Source organism: Panicum virgatum, chromosome 5N (genome assembly GCF_016808335.1).
Source record: "Panicum virgatum strain AP13 chromosome 5N, P.virgatum_v5, whole genome shotgun sequence".
Lineage (NCBI taxonomy): Eukaryota > Viridiplantae > Streptophyta > Magnoliopsida > Poales > Poaceae > Panicum > Panicum virgatum.
The window spans coordinates 2,236,213-2,257,763 of NC_053149.1; the positions used below are offsets into that span (position 1 = coordinate 2,236,213).

The 21,551-nt window shown below is 50.8% G+C and overlaps 1 protein-coding gene, 1 long non-coding RNA gene and 1 pseudogene across 3 annotated transcripts; 1 reads left to right on the top strand and 2 right to left on the bottom strand.

The window, feature by feature from the left end:
• Positions 1–4,678: 4,678 nt before the first annotated feature.
• On the bottom strand, positions 4,679–6,054 carry LOC120672891 (GDSL esterase/lipase At1g28600-like). The gene is made up of 4 exons (XM_039953499.1): positions 5,793–6,054; positions 5,338–5,708; positions 4,987–5,260; positions 4,679–4,899 (listed from the first exon to the last, which is right to left on the bottom strand). The coding sequence occupies exons 1-4, from the start codon at positions 6,052–6,054 to the stop codon at positions 4,679–4,681; spliced, it is 1,128 nt and encodes a 375-aa protein (XP_039809433.1).
• An 8,644-nt stretch (positions 6,055–14,698) lies between these two features.
• On the top strand, positions 14,699–17,762 carry LOC120675997. Of its 2 annotated transcripts, XR_005675563.1 has the most exons (4): positions 14,703–15,326; positions 15,415–15,491; positions 16,629–17,047; positions 17,593–17,762. It is a non-coding gene; the product is annotated as an uncharacterized LOC120675997 (long non-coding RNA). The 2 variants fall into 2 exon arrangements; XR_005675562.1 differs by lacking the exon at positions 17,593–17,762 and having other exon boundaries at positions 14,699–15,326; positions 16,629–17,538.
• Positions 17,763–19,993: 2,231 nt separating this feature from the next.
• Positions 19,994–21,205, bottom strand: LOC120672897 (annotated as a pseudogene).
• Between the last annotated feature and the right edge of the window lie 346 nt (positions 21,206–21,551).

Sequence of the window (21,551 nt, forward strand, 5' to 3'; positions counted from 1 at the left end):
AGTATTTCATTTAATATTTGTTGTATTATTTAATGTTATTATGTTTAATATTATTACTTATGTTCTGAAATTTTATCTAATAAATCCTATTATTAAGGTATGGCGCACGAGGAAGGAGCCACCCCTGAGTTGCTGGATGCTCTCGTCGACAAGCGCCACCGGTCGTACATGTCTGCGGTCCGTGGGATAAGCTTGGGGACGTTTCGGGCACGTGTGCCCATGTCGACGATGCCGATACACCATCGCTGGGTTTCTAGGTACGGGTTACATTTGTCACATATTTTCATTGTTTCGATAACCGTTTGTTCTAACTTGATGTTTCATTTTCGCGCTGCAGGCTACGCGCTTCGGGTCTTCTCTCGATTGCGCGACTTATGGAGGGTGATATGGTAGACCCTGCACGTCGACCTAGGGACAGGGCTCCACGCTTTCAGTTCGACATGTCCCTCCTCGCGGCACTTCTCGACCGTTGGCGTCCGGAGACGCACACGTTTCACCTCCCGGTCGGTGAGATGACCCCTACTCTTCAGGACATGGCGATGCTTCTGGGGTTGCCGTGTGCTGGACGAGGTGTAGGTGTAGAGGACGTGGCACTCTCGTGGCGCGACGATCTTTTCGCTCGGTTCGCCGCGGTTCAGCGCAACGACCGAGCGTTGCCGTACCGGCCCTTCTCTTCGAACCACGGACCGACAAAGAGGTGGCTCCTACAGTTCAGTGTGAGTACCTAAATGTTGAATCCTTCTGTACTTATGTTCGTACATATTTGCATTGACGACTTGTACCATTTTGCAGGCGGACTACATGAGGGCTGACGCAGACCACGCTATGGTTGCCAGGCACTTGGAGGCCTACTTACTGTGGCTGTTCGGTTGGGTCATGTTCTGTAGCTCCCAGGGTGACTCGTGCCCCAAACAGCTCGTTCCTTTGGCGAGGTCGATAGCTGATGCTCCACTTCACAAGGTCCCACAGTTCAGCTGGGCTTCTGCCGTTTTGGCTGTGACTTACAGGGGCCTTTGCACGGGCGTGACGAAGGTCTCAGCAGAGGAGCCCATCTTTGTTGGGTGTCCTCTACTGTTACAGCTGTGGTCATACGAGCGCTTCCCCGTCGATAGGCCAGAGATGGACTTCGTGCCGTACGCCCAGCTGTCCCCAGACCACGATGATGTCGACAGACCGACGATGGGTTCGTTGTGGTGCCTCAGGAGGGTACGTTATATCATTTGTTTTACTTATTGTCACGTGCCTTCAGAACTCTACGATTTAGGAAGTCGTACCCTGACTTCGTGGGACAGTTCGACGCTCTTGTGGACGCGGACATGAGGTGGACTCCGTACACTGCAGCCGACATTTACGGTCGGGCACCAAGCGGTCTTTCTTCCTTATGCCTGCGAGACCATGAGTACTGGATGACGAGGAAGCCGATCCTTTACGACATCCACGTCGAGGAGTACCACGTCAACCGGGTCATGAGACAGTTCGGTGTCTACCAGCAGACCTCGGTCCTGATTGTGCACTCAGTGGAGCCCCACGTCCACAGGTATGTAATATATAGTTCTGTTATCAATTCATCTTATTTTTACAAGGTACCATGTAACGTTGATTCGCTCAATCTTTGCATTGTAGGTGGACACGTCAGGGGCAGCCACCAGAGTCGTTGTGAGCCGACAAGGTCCGTCCTTACGTCGACTCCTGGGCCGCGGCCCTCGACGACGTCGTTTTCGAGGATCAGCCGCACAGCGACGAGGCGTTCGCGGACTACCTACGGTGGTACCTGCTGAGGACGTGCACATGTGTCGTGCACGTTCCACCAGAGGCTCCGATCGAGGCCGCAGCGGTGACCGAGATGTACCCCGTAGTTCGAGACCAGAACTTCGCCATAGCGGTATGTTTCTCTAATTGATTTTGCATTCTACAAAACTGATTGCATATGATGTTACTACTTTCTCGGTGCAGTGCGATGTCATACAAGCGATTGAGTCCGAGGCTTCATCGAGCATGGGCCACTACCATGACATGACGCCCGTACAGCACCAGAGCATGCTGCAGAAGATCGTCGACATGTGCGGGAGGTTTCGGCGAGCCGTGACTTGTCGTGAGGATGACACCTTGCTCCCACCTTGCACTTCGGGGCCGGTGCCTAGGGCCGGTCCATCATCATGACGGTCTGCACCCGCGGCACAGTCAGGTGCACCACCACGGCCACCCGTCACGATGGCGACACCGTCGGCTTCTGCAGCTCCGCCCACGTATGTGCCTCGGCCAGCACATTTGTACTCGGCAGGTAAACCATACTCTAACCTCGTGTCCTTACAATACCGCAGCATATAAAACTTTATTCATCAACTTGTACTCCTTATTCGTGCAGTGCCCGGCTCGTCGTCGTATCCGCCGATAGATCCGTACGGCACCGGATCTTCCTCCCGTCGTCGTCCAATACACGATTTAGGTACGTCTAAGATGAGTTGTTAATTTGCGATAACAAGTACATACTTAATTGAACAATGATGGATGGAGGCTTGTGAATCAGAGTACCGGCAGATGGGAGGGACAGACGACGATGAGGAGGTTCAGGACATGGACGACCTCGCACAGACGGAGTGGGTGAATACGTTCTTCTCTGCTGCACCGACGCAGGAGGTCGTCTGCCCTTCACAGCTGGGGGCGCCCCACCCGCGACGTAGGACTACACTCAGGGGGAGCAGACGCCTGTTCCTGAGCAGGGTTGTCGGTCCACTCGCGAGACCATCCCGCTGGAGCCACTGACGTTCTCGCAGCACCACACTAGGGCGGCCCAGGCTGCAGAGCGACGTGGCAGGAGGAGAGGGGGCAAACGCGGACGCATCTAGTATGCCGGTTGTAGCTTGCGATTTACTTTATTCTGTCAGACTATGTTATGTACGTTGGTATAGACTATGATATGCGTGCTATGTAGATGCTATGTGACCTGTTTGTATTACAAAAACCCTATAATCGGTACGTTGGGCGATGGGATGTGTTGGTGACGTGCCATTATCACGACTAGGCAAGTGCAATGCTTTCAGCGATGCGGGCTGTCGGTGACGTGCCATTAACATGAGTAGGCCAGTGCAGTGTTTTGCGCGATGGGATGTGTCGGTGCACTGTCACTAGGATTAGTATGCTGCGTGCACTAGAACTATGACGGGTACCCGTTAAGCCGAGGCCGCGGTGTCATGACCGCCTATATATATCCCCAGTGGAGGATGCTTTGATATTCGCTTCCGTAGGACCGCCTCGTTTGAGTAGTAATGTCTGGGGGATCGTCAAGTAGAAAGGGTTTCGGTGCTGGGAGAGGAAAGGGGTACGAAAGGAACCGCCGATTGTGTGGGAGGGTTCTGTTGGTCCCGAAATTTATCCAGAACCATTGTATGAGTTTCCTGTACAGAGCAAAAATGACTTCAGTACCACAAAACCTCTGAGAGGATACGATAACCGCAAAGAGGATTGGCCAAAATGTATGCATGGTGAGGATTGTGTAGTGCAGATGATGATCGAGGGAGAGGATGGAGGCCGTCGTTTCTTCAAATGTCCGCGAGTATGGGTACGTCTAAATAGTCTTCATTTGTTACATGTATCGCACTTCGTTCCTATTCTTTACCCCAGGTACATGTTTCAGTCTTCTGCAGATTCGGACGGGTGCGGCTTCGTTAGGTGGGTCGATCCAGCTCCTATTCATCCACATCAGGAATATATTGAGTACCTGCAGAATCGTATCTTCGATCTAGAAATGAATATCGATGACAACGACACAGAAGATGATGACAACAACAATGTTGCCGTTGCACAGGCGACAATCTGCAGCGATCCATACTGCAACTGTCCTTGTCACAAGAAGGAGGGGGATTCGCCACCGCCGCCGCCACCGCCACTGCCAGAAAAAATAGGAGGTTGCTATGGCGAAGGCGCCACACAATATGCTAGGTGGCCGCACTATTAGCTGTGACTTTTATTATATTCGTAGAGGTGCTGTGGTGTGTTTATGCCGCTTGAAGTATCGTAGAGGTAGACATGTGACACAACACAAAGCTCATGGTAGATTTTTTGTACGTGTCTCTATTGTTTTTATATGAGTAATGTTGTTTGAATGCCGGGGAATCTTTTAGTGTATGACTTATTCATTCAATGTTTCAACCCAATCATTTCCGACTGATGGGACACGTCCAGGCCAAAGGTCACATCTTTTAACTGTGCAGTGCATTGATCACGAATAGAACGGTGCAGTGATATGTATAGGACAGTGCACTGCTAGTACACCTATTAAGTCCGTGAGAGGCTACGACACATGGGATAGGACATTGCGGCCCCATTAGGACGAGTAGCACACTGCAGGTATAGTGTGCACTGCAGTGTGGAACTCGCATGGCAACTAGTGTCATGATAACTCGCTGCATTATTTTCTGGACGCCTATGGACATAGCCCATGGACCTTGGAAGGAGCTCCACAAATAAGCCCACCAGGCAGACCATGAAACCATAGAACTATACACCAGAATCACCACACAGCTCAATAAAATGTCGTCCTCAGGATCCATCTATATTCCATGAAGTAAGCTGACAGCAACTGTACCCCAAGGAGTCCAGGTGTCTATGTGCTTTTGCGGTTCGTTGTGCAAGCTCATGAGGTCCATAGTTTTGGGGAATGACTTCGGGATGAGGTTCTTCACGTGCGACAACGCGCGAGACCCACGAGCAGGCCCCGCAGCCATCCGCCGGCTATGCTCCTGTACGCCGCCTCCGTGAGGTGGGTGCCATCCCAGTTCACCGCCCTCGACGGGTCCGCGCACGCCGTCGCGCCGGGGAGCCCGCACGCCGCCGTGGCGTTGTAGTTGTACCGGCCGCCGGCGCCGCAGCACGCCACAAGCGCCGTGCTGCCGTCGAAACCTGCATTCCGACCCGACGGCTTCAGTTTCCCAAGTTTTTCAATGAACGGCGTGCAAGCAAATGTGAAGATCGATCGATCGATCTCACCGAAGTTTGCCGGGTTCTTGAGGAATCCGACGACGGGCCGGGCGTAGTCGGCGTAGGCGATCTTGGTGCCCGGGTGCTTGGCCCGGAGAGCCCGGACCTCGCGCCGGAGGAGGGTGTTGTGGTAGCGCGCCAGGTCGTTGAACTTGCGGAGGCACCCGTACCTGTCGTAGTCTCTCTTGTTGGGGCTCGCGTACAGCGTCAGGATGATCGGGATGCAGCCCGTCCGCAGGTTCCCCGGCACCACGATGCGCTTCGCGCCCAGCTTGATCAGCCTCTGCACGCACGCATGTTGGTCGTCGTCAGGTCATCAGAGGATGGAGATCCGGCCCGTGGGTACTCATTGTTCAGTACCTCGACCCCGTCGGCAATGGCCTTGACGACGGCAGGAACGTAGGTCCTGATCTGCACCAGGGTCTTGTTGGCGGCCAGGAGGAAGACGTAGTCGTTCCCTCCGAACTCGCCCATGACGAAGAGAGACTTGTTCAGATAGTCTTTGCATTCCTTGGCGGCGGCGGTGTTGCAGAGCGACGGCTTGAGCTGCTCGAACCACCCGACCTGGACGCCGAAGGAGGTGTTGAACGGGGGGACGGAGGTGATGTTGCGCTCCATGAAGTAGGACAGGTCCAGGGCAGTCGCCCCCACCACGGCGAAGTTCGCGCCCTTGCTGAAGTTCTGCGTCTTGTCCAGGGACGGCGGCACGAACGGCAGACCAAAAGCTTCGGCTGGATGCACACACACGCGTTGGTCGATGTCAGAGAACGAAATAAAGGACGTCGGTGGGCGGTGGCCTAGGATCGGAGCGGTACCGATGAAGTCGAGGATGATGCGGCCGTTGCTCGCCCGGGCGGTAGGCTTGTGGAAGAAGGTCTCGCCGTAGGGGAGGTTGTTGAAAGGAATGACGGGGATGATGGGCGCGGCCAGCCTGACGAAGTTGCCGGTGTCAGCGTAGGAGTTGCCGAAGCTGAATATGGCGGTGAAGAAGGGCTTGGTCCCGTTGCCGGCGTCCGCGCCGTCGAGCCGGAACGAGGCGAGGACGAGCAGCACGGCGGCGATGATGGAACTCCTCATGGCTGTGGATACAATCGGTGGATGACGGTAGCGAAAAGAATTTGAGACCTTGCATTGGCCAATGGCTGGCAACTGGGATTCTATAAAGCCGATCATGTTGGACTTGGACCTTTCAGAGTTAGCGGTATTGGGATTTGCATATTCAGATTGTCAACGTATTGGCTGGGATCACGTTCCGTACCTGCACTCTACCTTACTACCTAGGCCATCTTGTCACACCCCAAAACTCCAGGAAAGCAGGACTTCTAGAGTGGTCACCACGATCTTTTGGAACATTTGGAAGGCACACAACTCCATTGTCTTCCACCGTGAGCACTTGACGGTTACGCAGGTCCTTCGTGCTATTATTGCTGATCTACAACTCTGGTGTCTACAAGCTATGCTATGCAACAACCTCTCGCATCAATATAAATGTTCAGGCCGGCTTCTTGCCTTCCTTTTCAAAAAAAAAAAATAGTGCACTGCTGGCTGACCTGATACTAAACAAATTGCAAATTGTAGGAAAGAATATTGTTGAGGCCATTGAGCAAGTAAGATGGATTGGGTTGATCTTTCTTTTCTGAGCTGTAAGGGGAAATGAATGATTGTGCCGCTAGTATCTATTTATTATCTTAATACAATAGTGTTAAAATTATCTTAATACAATAGTGTCAAAAAAGTCACCATATTCGTCGAGAGGGTCTAGAAATTACTACGATTAATTGGAAAAGGAGAAGAACATACACCATTGGGTTTTATGAAAATCTAAGGGTCCAGACTAACAACATGTCAAATGCGACTAATAGATATATACATTCAGAAAAAGGAGAAAGATGCACAACATATACAATTGTAGAGCTAAGTTATAACCGTGTAGATCAATTTGATATTTGATGATCAGAATATGATTTCAAATAGAAGACAACACCTGCCTATCTTTTGCACATTAGTTTATTTTCAAAGCTAGATGGGCCATTGCCCTTTAATTTCGGTGTTACACGATGTTTTGCATAGTTTTTTTTGCGGGTATGTTTTGCATAGTTGCAGTGCATGGTAACACAATGTTGGTTAAGCGAATTCAGAGTAGATTTCGGGAACGACACCGTCCAGTACGTGAAGAACCTTGGGTTGCTATCTCCATATACAGCTCAGGGCTGACTGAGTAAAGCAAGAAGATAGCACCTTCTCCAGAAGAATCAGTTTTTTTTTCTCGAATACGCAGGAGAGCTGCGTATCTTTGTATTAAGAAAGGAAATAGAATTATTTTAGTACAACAGCGGAGCCAAGCTCACGCTAACACATTGGGGCACGACTTGCTCCCAAGACTAGAACAGACCTGGCCATCTTGGCCATATAGTTCGGGACTACTCATGCTTTAGACAACCAAGACGACTCGCGCCGGCTTCAATCCACAGTTGCGCTTCTTCCCGTGTGTGTTCCAGCAGCTCATGGAATGAGCGCTCATGTCGCTCGAACAGCCGCGCATTCCTTTCCTTCCAAAGCGCCCAGATTGTTAGCATGAAAAGTGAGTCCAGACCTCGGCGCCGCCCCTTCGGTTGCAGCTGTCTCAAGTGCTCCCACCAGTCTTGTAGACTACTATCAATGAAGGTGCACGAGCAGTCGAACCACGAAAGCATGCCCCACCAAATGTCTTTTGCATAGGAACAGGTGACCAGTATATGGTTCACCGTCTCAGGCTCCTGATCACAAAGCCAGCAAGTGTCGTGCGCGTCGAGTCCATGCCGCCGACGCCGATCCGCTGTCCATACTCGGCCCTTGGTAGCTAGCCAGCAGAAGAATTTCACTCTAGGTGGTGCCCAGTTTCGCCAGATGCGTCTTGCACCCTGGAGCCTGATGGTTCCCTCGTGCAGCACCCTGTAAGCCGAAGAGGAGGTGTACCGTCCATCTGTTGTCCATCTCCAACGGTATGCGTCTTGTCGACCTGGTACCAGCTGCATCAAGGAGAGACGGTGCCAAAGGCTTACATACTCCGTGAGTATTTGCACAGACAGCCCTGCCCGAATGTCCTGAATCCACCTCCGATCAGTGAGTGCTTGAGCCACAGTTCGCATCCTTTTTGTTCCTCCGGAGATTATAGCAGAGAGGTTTGGCGCCAGGATGGTGAAAGAGGTGTCGTCAATCCAGTTGTCCTCCCAGAAAAGCGCCTTCTCTCCGTCACCGATGATAACCTCAACAGAGGCATTGAACAGTGCGCGGACTTCAGGTTCAACTTTGATCTGCAGCTCAGACCATGCCCTTTCTCCATCTATCTTTTGCAACCATAGCCATCTTGTCCTGAGTGCAAATCCAGCGAGCCTCAGGTTGATCACTCCCAACCCACCATGGCTCGTCGGTGTACAGACTGTTGGCCAAGCGACAGCGTCCTTGCCGCGCACCGCTCTATCCTTTCCCGCCCAGAGGAAGTTCCTTCTGATGGCGTCCAGTTCCTTTATGACCCAAGCCGGCAACTTATCTGACATCGTCAAGTAGATCGGCATTGCCGATAATGTTGATTTCACTAAGGTGAGGCGCCCGCTCTTGTTCAGCAATTTACCTTGCCATGTCGGCAGTTTACCTGCCACCGTATCAATGAGCGGACGGTACTGCGACTTGGGCAGAGCCTTTGTTGAAAGAGGTGCTCCCAGATAAGTGATAGGGAAGCTCCCAATCTCGCAGGGCAATATTAAACTATTTGCACAATATTAAAATAAAACATGCTATCTAGATGTGCAACTATGGCTGTTCTAGTGTGAAACCCCTATCCCAAAAGAGTTTAGCAACCTATAGCCTTTCCTATCAAGAAACTACTCTATGAAAGTAAAGGCACACAAATTGCTAGTATGAAATGCAGAAGCTTAAAGAGCGGGATAGGAGAAAGCAAACTCTCGACGCGGGTGTTTATCCCGTGGTTCGGTTAGCCACAAAGGCACACCTACATCCACGTTGTTGTAGCACTCACTAAGAGTATTGCTACTCGGCCACCAAGTCTCTTCCGTGAACACAATCACGGTCACTTTGGCCCCGGGTTCCACTAAGGAGCTTCTCCACAAAGGATAGTGGTCTCCACGTCCCCCGCACAAAGTTGTCGTCGCCGCTCCACACCAAGTCGGAGGGTCGATGACGTGCCGGTCAAGCCTTCAAAGCTCCAAGATGCCAGCGCACCGAAATATTCTTTTGGTTCACTTAAGAACCACAGCACAAAGGCTCAAGGCCTTGCAATCTCACTCACTAAGAGCTAATCCTTTACACAACACTCTCGAAGTGTGCTAAGGGCTAAGGATATGATCACTATGCTCTTGTATGGCTTGGAGGTGTTCTTGAGTATGTGTGGGAAGTCCAGCAACTCCAGCAATCTTCAAATGATCGGGGGATGCCATATATATAGGCCTCCAAGTCGTGGAGCCGTTGCTCCAATGGTCAGCAAAAATCTGCGTACCATCGGATGAACCGATGCCTCTGTCTGGGGTATCGTCGGTTCATCCGATCACTCTCAGACCCGAAGTAGCCGTTGAGCTTCTTTCTCTCCTGCTGACGTCATTACACCGGTGCTTTGCTCCGATGCATCACCGGTTCAACCGGTGCTGAAGGATCTTCTCCTGGGCGCTTGACATCGTCTCTGGAACATAGTATACCCAATGCACCGATGCCTATCGTGATGCCGTCGGTTCAACCGGTGCCTCACATGATCTTCATTTGAGCTTCAGAGACACTCATACTTGCATCAAACACCAGGGCGTCGGATCTTCCGACAACCATCGGATCTACCGATGCTTAGGCATCGATTCTTCCGGTGCTACTGGTTTCTGCAGAACTCATCCAATTCAGCGTTTCTTTGAGTTCTTTCTTCGTGTTTTGCTTTGCATGGCCTTTTTACTTCATCCCTGGAATTTAGAAATGTTCTCTTGTCAAAACCATTAGTCCCATTGATTGCGTTGTCATTCGATCACCAAAATCACTCGAAATGGTATAAATGGTGCCATGTTCGTTACAGCGCCTGAAAGCATTAATAATCACGTTCTCATCGCAAAACTAACCACGAGTTACTACCTCGAGGAAGTCATCAAACTTTGGCCAAAAGATTTGGAAGTGAAATCTAGGCTTGGAGCGGAAGGAGGCATTAGTCTGCAACATGAGTGGGCAGTGATCGGAGGACAGTGCTTGCAAGAAGCAGTGTGGGTGGGTTTCCTCCCAATCAACAGATGTCAACACCCGATCAAGCTTCACAAGAGTGGGGTCAGATCTCTCATTGCTCCAGGTGTAAGTCCTTCCATGCAAGTGGATATCCCGGAGCTCCAAAGCGTCAACCGTTCGGCGGAAGCGCGCCATGTTCCTTCGGTTGATCCTGGCATTGTTTTTGTCCGCCGGATCGAGGATTAGGTTGAAGTCACCTGCAACAACCCAAGGCCCCTGACAATCATCTCGGATGGCCTCCAGCTCCTCTAAGAAGAGAACTTTGTCAGCATCTTCTTGTGGCCCATAGACCGTAGTGAGCCACCAAGGCTGCTCACCGGACACAGGGTTAACAAGAACTGTAACTGAGAAACAACCAACACGATGCTCAGTAAGGGAAGCAACGTCACTTCAAGGGCACCCCCCCCCCCCCCCCCCCCCCGGGTGGCAGAAGCCGGCAAGTAGGCAAAATCGCTGAATTGCATTCCCAACATTGAGAGGATTACATCTTACATCAGGGGAAATTACGCTAAGTTTAGTCTCCTGAAAACACACCAACGAGGCTCTGGTGTCGTCCACCAGCACCCTCACCGCGTCGCGCCGGGCTCCAGTGTTGAGCCCGCGGACGTTCCAAGAGATCAGAATGGCTTGATCCATGTGGAAACAGTACACAACCGTCGCGCCCATCAGACCTGGATATCCAGGGCGTGGGTGGCGTGCTGCAGCGCGGGGAGCAGTTCCCGCACCGCTTCGAAGTAGTACGACTCATCTAGCTCTTCAGTGCATCAGTGTTTACTGGCGCAGATGCATGAACGGCATCGAATCGTTGCATAAGAACGACCTCCGCCCGCTTGGAAGACGCGACGTTCGCCAGTGGATGATTTGCCAGGCGCTCACTCCGCTTCGGCAGAACAGGTTTGCCAGCTTCCTGTTGCGTCGCCGTCTTCACGCGGGCTGGCTTGTGGCGATCTTGCGCCGGACCATTGGTGGTCCAGGCCATTAGCCTGAACGTGGACATGTCGTCCTTGGTCCGCGTGGCTTCGCCGAGCTGCTCGATCCAGCAGGACCCCGCCAAGAGTTTGCTCGCGGTGTCAAGATCCCAAGCGTGCGCCGGGACACCATCAAGATCGATCGTGACCTTGGAGAGCATGGTTTCCGAATCAGCGTGAACCAACCGTGTCCATGGCCGCAACGCAAGACTGGTAGCACCCAGTGGGATGGAGCAGATCACCAGAAGAATCAGTTTGACCGACTCATTCAATGCAACAGCTAGAATTACATACAGGTCAATGTGCACACATTTCCAATCGAGATCATGGTGATACTAATTAATGAGCACGAGCTCTGCCTCTCCTTAATATACTCCAAGTCAACATACAACCACATGCTGCAGAGGAATGCTGTCATTCCATATAGTTTTCAGAGAAGAAACCCACTACGGCGCTAGTTTTTTCATAATCGAACCGTTGTTGGTTTTTTCTTCCAGTTCTATAAATTGTCCTGGAGCGTTAGTGTCCATTATTGGCTTATCGATGCAGAATGAAGGTTCAGTGTCTTAGGTTACAGCACACGACGACGTGGCGCCATGTACTCGGGCCACGGGGCCATGTTCCGGCAATCGGTGAGATGAACTAGCAATCGCTCCTCCTAACCGGACGGGCTGCCAACGTTTTAGGCAGTGTCTGGTCTGGTTCAAACATTCCCATGTCTCAGTTCTCTGTAAAAACTAGCTAGTGTGCTGTCCGTCTTCACAGGCAGATACTACATTGCTACTGAAGTTGAAGCATGGAAAGTGATTGTTCACTGTAAAGTAGTGGATTCCTGCGGACTGATGCCCTGCAATCGCAGTCGCAGTTGCAGTGTTTTTCCTCGATCCCTTGAATGTCAGAATGCAATGCAATCAACAGATGGATACTGAACTGTAAATCCTAGTACATTTTGCTGTCTTCGCCGTGCCTGTAGCAAACTGGTGTGTCTCAGCAGCGACCATAGTGAAGCCATGAGTATTCCCTAATCTTATAGATGGAAACATCGATGCATTTCAGGCGAGAAAGTTTGAACATTTCGATGCAGTGTCTCTTCCCTCCATTTCTGATTGGATGTCTGACAGCAAAAAGCCGGGACAGCCCCGTTTGCTCCTCAGAAATGTTTTCATGCATCGAGAACCTGCAACTGCAAGGATCTAGAGACGCCTAGCCGGCGGTCAGCGTGCATCGTTGAGGCCCTCCAGGCTCCAGCCTCAAGTCCAAGCGGCCGGCGGCGCTGGCCTGGATGGACCCAGATCCCGTGGCGCTGGAACACCTCGACGCGGCGGAGCTGCGGGCGGAGTAAGTGCACGGGACGGGGCTGGGCGGTGTCGTCCCGGTGGCCGGCGGCGGCGGCGCTGGCCGCGGGCACGACGGCGCGGGAAGATGTCGGCCGCCACCGCGGAGCTCGACGCGGCAAGTTGAGGAGCACTTTCAAGGGCGGAGGCGTGGCCGCCGGCCGCAGATATAACATTAGCGGAGGGTCCTGCGACGCTGCGGACGCCGGCGATGCTAAGCGCGGCGGCGCGGCGAGCACGAGAGCGCGCGCCAGGAGATGCAGATGTGGGGTGGACGGTATTTCGTTGACCGTCCGCTCCAGACGGTATTTCATCCACCGTCCAGGTTTGGAGTATTTGAAGCCGTTGGATCGGGAGGCTGCGGTCAGGATTCGGTCGAGGAAAGCGGGGACAGCTGCTTGAGCCCACCGTTTGTTACCGTGGCCCATTGGCACTCAAACGGAGGCCGTGTACGCTGCCGCCTCCGTGAGGTGGATGCCGCAGTCCCAGTTTGCCCCCGTACGCAGCAGTACAAAATAGTCAAGAAAATATTTTTTTAGTCATTGCTCCAACGTTGAATTCTGTCAACATGCGAGCTAGTATTATACACTTCAAAAAAAGAATACTAACTGATCGCACACCCTCCGATCCAGTTACATATATTTTGTTATTGAAATTATTTCAAATATATATATATATATAGGCCATGGCTAATCCCTACCCTGGGTATGGAATAGCCTATTCCATACCGGAGCCCGTCCCGACGCCCGCTCACTGCCCGGCGCGGCCGCGCTTCAATCTTTTCAGTTTTTTTCCCGACGCGAGTCTGGTTTTTCCCGAGCGGTTTCCACTCATCCCGCGCCCACGCATCGCGAGCAGTTGAGGCGCTCGACATCTCAGCCAGACGCCGTGAAGACCGAGGAAGCCTGATCTCTCCCGGCCCTTCTTCCCTGCGAGCGGAGCGGAGAGCTACGTCGACGGTCGCCGGAACCTGCGTCTCCGTCTCTAGATCGACAATATGTATGGTAAAATCGATCCGTTACCATATCTGGGTGAAGCCTGATGCAAGCACATCCTTGTGATCGTAGAAGCTAGCAAGGGATATTGGGTAACCAGACAAGCATGTCGAGCCGGAGGTTGATGTTTGGAGATGGGGATCCGATCGTCGTCGAGGATGATGCCATACCGTCCTCGGCAGAGCATACAGCACCGGTCGGGGAGTCAGCGACAGCACCACATCATGCGACTGGCTGTTCCAACTATTCATCCCCGCCAGTGCCATCATCAAGTACCCCGACAGACTCGGGACATATGGTGGCTGCAACTTCAACCGCAGCGAGAACAACTCCAAGTGCCGATGCAAGGTATACGGCAATGGCGACACCTCCGAGGCGGGTTGATGGTGACCCATCCTCCATATCCCTCCACTCGCCACTTGCCACATTGACTCCAAGTGAGATTGGTACTCCAGACCCTGACCGCACGTACACACATGTAAGTACTCCAAAACAACCAAGAAAATGCCATATTTCATTGTCTTGAGACGAGCATAACTGACAGTAACATAAATCAAATCAGGCAAGAAAAGAATGAATGATAAGACAGGATACAGTCAGTTGCATATATCTTATTTCTTATTTCGTATGTTAAGGGAGTTTAGCTGCCGTGGGAATTAACTTGATGGGAGGGAAATTTTTTATGGTATTTGGTAAAATAAATTAAACACCTGGTAATTTTTTATGTATGTAGAGTTGCATAGAAACTAGCTTCTTGGGGTAATTACAGAAATTGCCATGCCCATGCAGGAAGATTCTATAGACCCAAAGCTCGTGCCAAGGCCTGGAATGTCGTTCAGGACAGAAGCTGATGCCACAGCTTTCTTCGCTGAGTATGCGAAAGCAGTGATCTATTGTTGCGAGCTGGGCACGGGGAGGTGGGGGCAAAAACCGGCGGCAGTAGAAAATCGAAATGAAGAAAACCAGACGCGGATCGATTCTGGGTCGGATCCGACGGGGGAGGGGGGTGTCGGATAGGGAATAGCTTATTCCATACCCAGGATACCCAATAGACCTACTATATATATATATATAATAGCTCTATTTAATACCTCGGGTATGGAATAAGCTATTCCATACCCGAGCACAGCGCGCCCGATCCACCGCGCTTGCTTTTCTACTCCCGGTTTTTCCTGGTTTTCCCCCACCTCCCCACGACCACCAACCCTGCCCCCAGCCCACTCCCGAAGCCTCCCCACCCAAACCACGCAGCTCGGATCCGCCGCACCTCCCTGCCGTCGGCGCCGCTGCCCCATCCCCAGCGCTGCTCCTCCCTCGCGACGCCGCACCTCCCGACGCGCCCGCCAACCGCGCAGCTCAGATCCAGCGCACCTCCCTGCCGTCGGCGAAGCCGCCCCAACCCCGGCGCCGCTCCTCCCTCCCGATGCCTCACCACCCTCCCCAGCGCCGCACCTTCCCCGCGATGTCGATCTCCTCCCGACGCGCCCGGCGCCGCTTCCACCGCCACCAGCAGCACCTTGGGCTCGGACACCGCCGCGGATGCCGACCTGTGGATGGCACAACTCCCGCGGCCACCTCCGTCCCGTCTTCAGGTGCGCTGCTCCCCAGCGGTTCGTCAACTCGGCGAGATCCTCCTCCCGTTCCCGATGCGGGCAAATCGGGTTTCTGTTCCCGAAGTTGCACCATCCTCCCGACACCACGACGCCGCATCCACCGCCATGAGCTGCGCCTCGGGCTGGGACGCCGCCGCGGACGCCGACCTGTGGACGGCACGACTCCGGCTGCCTCCACCGCCCCGTCTTCAGGTGCGCTGCTCCCCCGGCGATTCGTTAACTCGACGAGATGAACACGCCGGTTTTGATTAGTACCCACAATCGCTGCATGCTATGCTAGGTTCCTGGAGATCTAGCCCCAAACGTGGGCTGAGCTGGAGGAGACCGCCGCGTCGCCCAAGGCCAAGCGTCACATTGGTACGTTACGCATTCCCGCTGGATTGGATTTGGGAGTGCAACTCGTCTGGATTTAGCTGTTGAACGCAGCTTAATTAAATGATCGTAGCTATAACAACCTTTTATTTTCCGTCAGATTGCGTTACCATGCCTTGGTGCGACCGTATTGAATTGGATCACTTCCAGTCAATTAAGGCTTCTTTCGCTTGCTTCCAATCTGTATTAGCAATTTGACATTATTGCCCTGCAAGATCATGGAGCACCTCAAAAGTTGGTGGCCTAACTGCCTGTTCAATAGAGTAGACTGGTGTCTCTCAATGGAATAATGCACCAATGTTTCGTTTGTACATGTGGTATATAATGATATTAAATTAGTAGTAACTGTTTCCTTGAACATTGTTTGTGGTCGTGAGCTTCTGGTTTAGTGGTTTGCACTTTCTGTTTAATGTCTTAGGATTTACTGGTTGGGATCTGATGAATGTATCCACTTTGTTCTAGCTTTTTCATCCTTCCCTTTAAGTTTTTTTCTTTGCACATGCAAACAGAGGTAACCTTTTCTTAAAGACACTTTCTGAGTAAACTTGGGTGCATCAATGAGCTATGCATTATAGTTGGATTTGTTAGACCCGTAGTACTACATTATTCAAAGGAGTGTTCATTTAATCATTACGGCATTCAAATGAGCAATCTTATCTTATAAGAACAATTCAATGTCTTGACTTTTTTTTCTGAGAGTTGTGACTTGCTATACCTTGCCTTTATGAAATAGAGGCCTTTACCCGGTTATATTCTTAACTTTGTATTGGAGCTTTAAGTTTGTTCATGTTTCTTTGTAATAAAATACCTATACAGAGTCAGTATGACTTCTGAAGTTCATATATGTTCTTTAGTCCTGTTCAAGTGTTTGACACTGTAGTTTCTTATGCTGAAATCAGCATTGTAATTTGTGTAGTATTAAATAGTAGTATTGGAGGGAGGATTCAATTGCATGGTCAAATTGATAAGGCGGTGAGATTCTTTAAGTAACTTAATTTGGAGTGCTGTCTAATTGATACTAGCCTCTCTGTATCCGTCCTTTTTTTTTGGAAAATCATGCTGGTGCCATGCTTTAGTTATATTATTTCAGAATCTTGTATTTACATTTTATAATACTTGCAGCTTCAGTACACTCCACAACTCCCGTCACTGTCGCCCCCAAGAGATCCTCCTCAGAACTGCCGACCAGATCCTCCAAGATCATTATAGTCATGGTTCCTCATTGAAATGTGCTGATGGTTTATGCTGTCAGTGTCTTTGAATGCAACAAAAATGACAGGTAGTACCTACTTTTATTACACTCATCCTTGATTTCCCTTGGTTTTGGTGAATTCCCCTGGTAGGTGCTGATGATTTGTCCAGTGTGTAGTTTTTAAATTAGCTTTTAGGTTGTTGCAAGCAGTAGCTGCATGATCCTTGTTCCAGTTCCCCCTTCCCAGTTCTTTTGTGTGTCACATCAGACATTGAAACAATGTTGATTTGCAGAATTGGTTCTCAACCGAGCAGGGTGGTGTTCGAGATCACGCAGGAGAGCTGGAGAGGTATGAGCTTCTCAGAAACACGGATACGGCAGGGAGGGTGCGTATCCCGTGTCGGATACGTATCCGACACGGATACGCCTGGGATACGGTCGGGATATGTATCCACGGCGTGTCCGCGTATCCCTGCAACAGTGATGCTGGAAACTCACGAACGGATACGTATCCAACGGCGATGAGCCGGCCGCGCGCGCCGCTCGGTCCGCCCGCGCTGCTCCGCTCGCCCACGGCTGCATGCTGCTCCGCTCCTCCCATGGCCGCGTGCCACCCATGCCGCTCCTCCCGCCTCCGCCGCTCCGCCCGCACCGCTCCGCCCGCGGCCGTCCGCGCCGAGCGGAGAGGAGGAGGCGGGAGGAGCGGCATGGATTGCCTGATGCAAGTTAATATATCTGGATCAATATACTTGCTAATCATTCAAAAGCTCTGAAGCTTTTGACTTGACAATATTGTTGTTCATTATACTATGCTTATTCCACGCCTGTATTCTTTTGGTTGATTTCTTTGCATGGACCTGTTGTCCTCAGCTGATTGATGCTGGTTTATCGTAGGTGACAACATAGAGATGGAGTGAAGGCTTGCGGAAGAATTGGGCACAAGAAATAGCATGTCAAACTTTACGGCTAGCTGAGGCGTTGTTGCTTTGTGGCGTTGATGCAATGCAAAAACACTGAGTCAATTGAGGAATTATAAAATATTAATGGCCCTTGCATCAGTATCACATTATCCTCTCCACTTTCAGCTTGACATTCTCTATTTCTTGTTCGATAAAAATATGATGCGGCAAATCTAAAAACTTGTGGAGGTTTATCGTTGGACAAAGCTTGACGGAAAAAAACCCCTAAACTTTGTTACTCATAAATCACATTTTAAGCTATCTCAATGTTATTTAACCTCTCGCTTGCTCTATTTAACCGGTGCTTTCTTCGTTAGTTCCTTGATCAGTGTCTTTGTTTCCTCGCTGAATGAGTGAACTATGCGGCCCGTATGTCCCGACTCCCCGTGAAACCAAACTAGGGCAGCCACATTGAAAAAAAACAGAAACCAGAGACATGCGCGCACGGGACGGACAGGAAAACTGACGTGAGGGAAAAAAACCGGCGTCAAGAAAAAAAAACAGCACACCCGCGAGCGGTGTCCTATATATATATATATATATATATATATATATATATATATATATATATATATATATATATATTCCTTTCTACACTCACGTGTACTTACTCCCACATATGTATCTCATGATGTAGGATATATTTGACCCAACGAAGAGTATGTACGTGGAGTATGTGCTCATACTAAAATATCTATAATGATATACATATTGCGTATGTGACCATACATAGAGTATGTAGACATCTTATTTTATATATTAATAAAAAGATACAATTATAATATATTTAAAAATAGGGATGTTTTTGAATTTTTTTATATATATCCATAATTTGAATGGGTCATTTTGATCCATGCCACTACAATTTCTTGAAGTTGGATTTCATGTTGAAATCCATGCCATTGAGTGGCATGATTTTGAACGTGACACCCAATTTCACGGAGTTGTGGTGGCACGAATCGAATTTTCCCAATTTAAAAATAGGGATGCAGTCTACTAGTTTAATATAAACATTGTTTTGCTACTTCTTTTGCTATTTTAAATTTAATAAAACTGCTTTTTTGATTTTTATTGACAATGAGAACAAATTATCTTAATAAATTTATACAAAACTCATGAAAAATATAAATAGTTAGTAGAAAATATTCAGAATTAGCATTGATATATGTATGTTAAAGGGATCTAAAAAGTTTAGGGGTCAAAATTACATTTTGAGAGTTTAGGGATCCAAATAACCCCTTAAGACAAGTTCGAGAACCTCCTATATATTTTACTCTAAAAAACACATTAAGTGTTTTTCTTCCATCTCAACTGGCGATTAAAAAGTCATGTGTCCAATAATGTTGCATCATTTATCTTATTTTATTATTTATTATAGCAGTGTAGTCGACTAAATTATTAAAGGCCCCATGCATCCTGCAACGAGTACCTATGTATTACTCCCTCCGTTCTAAATTATAAGTCATTTCAAGATTTTTGATGGGTCAAACTATCTCAAAGTTTGACCAAAATTATAGGGAGAAATATAAAGATATATAAAATCAAATAGATATATTATAAAAATATAGCTAACAAAGAGTGTAATGGTACTTAATTGGTATCATAAATGTTATTATTTTGTTATATATATTTAGTCAAACTTGAAAATTTTTGACTATCCAAGATTCTTGAAATGACTTATAATTTAGAAAGGAGGGAGTAGCGATGATAATAACGAAATTAACCAACGCGGTACGTGGCATGCATGGGCGTGCACAAATGCATTTGCACCTACATATATATGTAAATTTATATCGCTGAACCAAACGGAGGTCTACGGGAGCCTCTGCCTGTTCCGCCAGTACAATCACAACGCGTGTACCTCCTGCGCCGCGAGAGATATAAAAGTCACCGCCTGAGGCATGGCGCGTGGCAAAAAACCGCCGTGCTTTGGACGAGTATATATACGGCTCGTTAGTTCCTTGCAAACAGTCGATCAAGGGCTCAAGGCGGCGGCGCGAGGGTCAGTATCGGCGGCGCCGCGAACGGGCCGTACAGCCATGTCCCGGCGATGTTCCTGTACGCCGTCTGCGTGAGGTGGATGCCGTCCCAGCTCACCGCCGTGGCCGGGTCCGCGCACGCTGTCACCGGCGGGAAGCCGCAGAACGCGGCGGGGTTGAAGTTGTACCTGCAGCCGCCGCCGCAGCACGCCACCAGCGTCGAGCAGCCGTCGAACCCTGCGCCGTACATACCCATCCCTCATCATAATAAGTCGTCGTCTCAGCTTGGCTTCCAAGCTTCAACAAGCTACTAGCAGGACGAGGTGCGAGGAATCAATAAGAGTTTGGCGGCTGCTACTAGCTAGGGTACACGCGTGGACTCGCGATCTCACCGAAGAGCCCCGGCGTCGTGAGGAACGCGAGGACGGGATTGTAGTAGTCCGCGCGCGTAGGCGATCTCGGCGGCGTGCGGGTGCTTGGCCCGGAGCGCCTGGATCGAGCTCCGGAGGAGCTCGTTGTGGTAGCGTGCCAGGGCGTTGAACTTTCTGAGGCACCCGTAGCCGTCGTAGTCCGCCGCGTCCGGGCTCGCGAACAGCGTCAGGATGGCAGGGAGGCACCCCATGGGTATGTTCCCCGGCAACACCAGGCGCCTGGCGCCGTGCCGGATCAGCCTCTGCGGCCAAGCATGCATTCTTCGAGTTAAGTTTTGGACAAGCTGCTAATCGATCGACGAACTGACGGAATGCATTCGTGAATGAATGCGTTTTCTGAAACCTAGCTACAAAGTTCTGAACCGGAGACTACTGTAGTTTGAGTACCTCTGCGCCGGCGGCGATGGCGGCGATAACGACGGGGACGTAGGCTCGTGTGGTTTGCTCCACGCCCTTGGCGGCCAGCATGGCCAGGAAGGCGAGGTAGTCGTTGCCGCCGAACTCGCCCAGGACGAAGAGGGACCTGCCGAGGTAGTCACGGCAGCCGCGTTTGGTGGCGTTGCGGCAGAGAGACGGCTTGAGCTCCTCGAACCACCGCAGCTGGACGGCGAGAGAGCTGTTCCTCGGAGCCGGCGAGGTGACGTTCTGCTCCAGGAAGTAGGCCGGGTCCAGCGCCGTCGCCCCGATGACCGCGAAGTTGGCGCCCTCCCTGAAGTTCTGGCCCTTGGGCAAGTACGGCGGCACCAATGGTAGATCCACACCTTTCGCTGCGCTTGAATTAACGAACGGACTGTCATCAGGAAGATCACTGCTGCGTCGTCCACGGTGTAACAAAAGACATTGATATCAAACCGGCGGCTGTGGCAGCGGCGGCAGAACGTACCGACGTAGTCGATGACGAGGAGGCCGTCGCTGGCACGGCCGGTGGGGCGGCCGATGGTCTCGCCGTAGGGGGAGTAGTTGAACGGCCTGTCCCCCTCCAGAATGACTTGGTTGCCGGTGTCGGCGTACGAGTCGCCGAAGCTAAATATGGCCGGAACAAGGGCTTCTTATGCCAGCGGACGGCGGCGTCCGCACCGTGGAGGAGGCTCGGGAGCACGACGACGAGGAGGAGCACGGCGGCCACGCGAACCCTCATGGTGGCACGCCGGTGCGTACGTGTTGGTGTGTGGACATTCGCAGTGCATATATAGGGAACGACCAGCAGGGATCGACGATTCCAAATCTTGGTAACACTTGGTCGCAGTCATCATCTGACGTGAACGATGAGCACACGCCACACGTGCACTTTGCACCAATAGCAGTGTATATACTAATACTTTGTCCATCCATAACAGGACTAAGATGGGTTGACTTTGATATGTACCAAACTATATTTTGTACCATCAATACTACAGAACTCTTAATTTGTCCTAGTTGAAAAACCCATATTGTCCCTGTTTCCAAACAGGAACCGTCAGGCCGGAACTAATAACCGACCTTTG